This window comes from Elephantulus edwardii, unplaced genomic scaffold (genome assembly GCF_000299155.1).
Source record: "Elephantulus edwardii isolate Elephantulus edwardi_28Jun2011 unplaced genomic scaffold, EleEdw1.0 scaffold00244, whole genome shotgun sequence".
Classification (NCBI taxonomy): Eukaryota; Metazoa; Chordata; class Mammalia; order Macroscelidea; family Macroscelididae; genus Elephantulus; species Elephantulus edwardii.
Genome location: NW_006399994.1, coordinates 2,029,863 through 2,034,330, shown reverse-complemented (window position 1 = coordinate 2,034,330; position 4,468 = coordinate 2,029,863). Strand labels below are relative to the sequence as shown.

Below are 4,468 nucleotides of genomic sequence, written 5' to 3'. Positions count from 1 at the left end.
TGGGGTAGGGGGAGGGGTTTGTGAGGGGAGAAGGGTGCAACAATGAATGAATGGAATTCCAAAATCTCTGTAGATGTTCATTGAAATGAAAAATAAACAAACTAAATTAATTAAAAAAAAAAAAAGCCAAGTCTGAGTCTAGGTCTGAAAGAGCCTGCATTTTAAAAAATTCTCATAGTTCTCTCAAATAGAATATAGGAACAAAGACCTAGATCTCTAGCATCAAACAAGGGGGCACAGGGTAAATATAAACAACACAAGTCTTCCAATTGTGGAATCTGCCTTGGACAAATGAGTTATAACTATTAATTAATTCCTTAGTTGTAAAAGAGGAAGAAAATAATGAAGAATTTGCAAAATAGCACACTCCTTGGATCACATTAGATAGTGATAACTACTTGCCTACCCCCTTAATCAACTGTCTCAGCAAAACCTAAAGTGTACATGACAAATTACATATATACAGCAACTGATAGAGAGATACATGATTCAAGACCAAATTGATAAAAACAATTTTTAAAATAAATACCTGCAGATACCAGAAGACCTCCAGAAGGAAAAAGCAGGACACTCTCAACTGGTTGTCCATGTTCAACAGAGAGAACACTCTTATTTGTTCGTGTATCAAACATCTTCACGGTATGATCATATGACCCTAGAACATTAATGGTTACATGATATGCATTTCACTATTTTAAAAATATATATATTTTCCTTCCAAGCATGAATTTTAAAAGGAGAAAAATCTTAAATGACATTTTAAACACATATGTATTTAAGAACACATAGCGTTGTTAAACTCTCTGCAACACTAATTATTTCTGAAACACCCTACAACTAAACTACATAGATTCTAACAAGTGCTGATCTTAAACTACTGCCCCCTACTGGACGGCCTGAGATTCCTTGCACAGGCAATTCAAGAAAAAACTGCATGTCTTTTGTTCTTGGTTGCTGTATAACTATGTAGAAACCAGGGTAGTAAAACAATTGTAATTCTGACATCAAGAAAGTCTGCTATTTTCAAACAAATCTAGTTGAAGTGTATCATAGTAAAATTATCTATGTCAAGAAAATATAGAAAAATGAATTCACTCACCTGTTACAAAGAGATCTGGGTTTAGTTTGCTCGCACAGCCACACCTCACATAATCAGAATGTTCTTTAAACATTAGGATTTCTTTGGCATTTGGAATATCCCACAGCTTCACAGTATAATCATCAGCCCCAGAAATCACATGGTATTTGTCAGCTGTAAAATCTACTGTATGGACTGCTCTGAAAGATCAAAGATTGATATATAAAATATTCAGCCAAGTATTTCTGGCACTTCCTATATAGACAAAACAGTTTTCACAGGAAATTTTTAAAAATCATCTCAGTTTCAAGGAGTAGTTACAGGTAGAAATAAAACAACAAAACTTTTAAAGAGGTGTTTAAATTATTTAAACAACTTAAAAACTTCAAATTCCTGCACTTTTAAATTACTAATAGTAAACAATGGCCTTAAAAATATCTTTTTTCTAATATTTAGCAATTTCACTTAGCTGCATAATGAAAATCCATGCTCTAAATGCTAGAGCTAAGGTACTTTATTGTTTAAAATTTCAAAATGTGTAGGGGTTTTTTTAAAAAAAAAATTAAGTTCTAAAAAGTCAAGTCACCAAGTCATGTTAAGTGAATTTTTATTTTATTTTAAATATTTCACTGATGAGATAAAAGTACTCTAAATTTATTTTTAAAAAAAATCATTTAGTTGAGACTAAGCAAATTTCAATAAAGGCTGGTAATTCGGACAACAAAATTTAAAATTACTCTGGTTAATTAAAGACAAAATATTACAAACACAAGAAGAAAAGAAATTCTACCTTCCAATTTGGTTTCAGAAACAGAACTTTCAAATTAGTCTAAGCCTATACAGTTCTCGTGATGTTGCCTTAAGATCAATTTTCATAATCTCAATTGAATCAGAATTAATGTGTTCATGAAAGCTTCCCTAGGTAGGTAGGCTAACACTTTCTAAAAAGCTACATACTATTTTAGGGAATTCATGAGCTCCAGGAAAATTGACTGTAGCACCCCCAAAACCCCATTTTAGAAGAACCAGAAAAACAAATAGCTATGTAGCTTCACAGAATTGTTCTATGATTTTATTCAGAGCACAGAGAAAGCTAAGCCTTAAAATAAAACATAAAAATCAATTGTTTCGTACTTTGTGTGACCTTCAAATTGTCTGAGGGGAGCCCTTCCACTTATATCAAAAAGTTGAACTCCACCATCTTCACTTCCAGCCACAAGCAGTTTACCATCCTGGCGAAAAGTAGCACAGTATGCTGTGTCCTTAAATCGGGAAAAGGTTTTTATTGGTTCCTGGGAGTACCGACCATAAATATGAATCTGGCACAAGATAAAAGATACAGTATTTATAAACAAAGTAATGCACAAACACTGCATAACATCGCTATCATAACATAAAAACACAGTATTGACCAGATGACTAGATTAGCAATAATCCTTAGATTAGTAGCAAATCGAATTTATATAAAAGAAAAAGAACTTCATAATGTCCTTACCCTTGAGGAAGCTGTGACAGCATAATTATAAGGAGGCTGTGGAGAAAAGTCTACTTTTGACACTGCACCAAACTCCTTAATCTGAACAGGGGTCTTAATGAAAGAGAAAAGCATGATATTATCAGAACTTAAAAGGCAAAACAAATGTAAACATGCCATAATCTCCTAAAGATCATTTCTGTTTGTACTTTATAATAGTAAGAAGTTGTATTTAATATGGAAGAATGAAGAAAAGTAAAAGGTCCATAAATCCAATAACTCAGCCTATCTTTATTGCCATTAAAGCAAACAGAAAGTTACATCCCACTCTTTTATTTCCCTTGTTAAGGTTTTTGTAATTCCTTTCAAAGGAAAAAAATAATGCCTCTGCCAGAATATCTACATATCTCTCCATACATTCTTTACCTGACACAAAGGTCATACTACACAGGCCATTCTGCATCTTACTTTTTAGCACTTATAAGTTACAAATCATATGAGCAATAGATTTCTCATTCATTTCAAGGTTTTGTGATAATATACAAAGTTTTCATAGCATTACAAACACTTCAAATGACATTTTCATTTATCCATCTCAGCATATTTGGGGAAGTATTTTAAACAATTTCTAAGCTGAGACTACAGGATCAAAGAGAGTATGTTTTGTTTTTAAATAATAAAAAATATTACCCAATTGTTCTTCAGCAAGCTTATAGCTATTTCCCTCCTTATAAGTAAACAGAAGGTAAAAACCCTACTTGTATGAAATTCAAACTGTAAAATTTGCTATTAATCATCTACTTTCTACGAGGCACTTCTTTAATACTTACCTTATAGTTGTTCCAATACAGGGTATCTTGGGTGATTTTTTCACCAAGTACAGGATAAGTCTGAATAACTACAGGCTTATAACCAGCCATGATGTCTTATAATTGCACTACTGTCCAAGGATCAGCAGTTTGGAGTAGAATTGGAAATAATCAGAGAAATTCTGTCTTAACCCTGAAAAAACAATCACAGACATATGTGTGTATATATATATGGTAACCATACCCAAATAATAATGTGTGTAATTTTCACTTTAATAAAAGGCTGTGTGACAACTTTTAGATTAGTGACCACTAAGCTATCTAATAGCAACCCATAAGAGATAATCTAAAAGAAACAGGAAGAATATAGATCAGGACTGCCATACTAGTCTGTTCATCTGCACCCAGAGGCTGTAGACAAATTTTCTCACATCTGACCAACCAGTTCGTAACAGTTAACTAATCTGGTTGATCTTCTGGTTGTCAAAACAGAGAGAAGCACATTGTCACAGAGCTTCCCTTTAAGCAAAAAAAAAAATTCCCCCACAATTGCACATAATTGCAGTTATAAAATTATGTTGTTGTTATATGTGCCATCAAGTCGCTTGCGACTCATAGCGACCCTATGTACAACATCCCTGACCTCTGCTCTGTCCTGTGCCAATCGCACAGTCTCCGACACACCCATCCCAATTACCCCAGTCACTGAATCAATCCACCTCATAGGGGGCCTTCTGCGCTGTCCCTCAACCCTACCAAGCATGATGTCCCTCTCCAAGGACCAGTTCCTCCTTATAACATGCCCAAAGTATGTTAGACGGAGCCTTAGAATCCTTGCCTCCAAGGAGCAGCCCGGTTTGACCCTTTCCAGGATGAATCTGTTTGTTTTCCTAGCAGTCCATAGTACCCTCAATACTCTTCTCCAGCACCACAGCTCAAAGGCATCAATTCTCCTATCCTCCTTAGTCACTGTCCAACTCTATGATGCATAACATGTGATAGCAAAGACGATGGCCTATATCAGATGCACCTTATTCTCCAAAGAGACACCACTGCTCTTAAGTACTTTGGAGAGGTGCCTAACAGCAGACTTTCCCATGGCAATAC

The 4,468-nt window shown here is 34.6% G+C and overlaps 1 protein-coding gene across 1 annotated transcript in view; it reads right to left on the bottom strand.

Moving 5' to 3' along the window:
• Positions 1-3,552, bottom strand: part of UTP15 (UTP15, U3 small nucleolar ribonucleoprotein, homolog (S. cerevisiae)) — a 15,500-nt gene extending 11,948 nt beyond the window's left edge. The window contains exons 1-5 of the mRNA XM_006899032.1: positions 3,383-3,552; positions 2,574-2,609; positions 2,213-2,397; positions 1,100-1,278; positions 530-655 (exon numbers count right to left, since the gene is read on the bottom strand). Coding sequence (XP_006899094.1) covers positions 530-655; positions 1,100-1,278; positions 2,213-2,397; positions 2,574-2,609; positions 3,383-3,472 — 616 coding nt within the window. The 5' untranslated portion in view covers positions 3,473-3,552. The remainder of the gene's footprint in view (positions 1-529; positions 656-1,099; positions 1,279-2,212; positions 2,398-2,573; positions 2,610-3,382) is intronic.
• Positions 3,553-4,468: the final 916 nt, after the last annotated feature.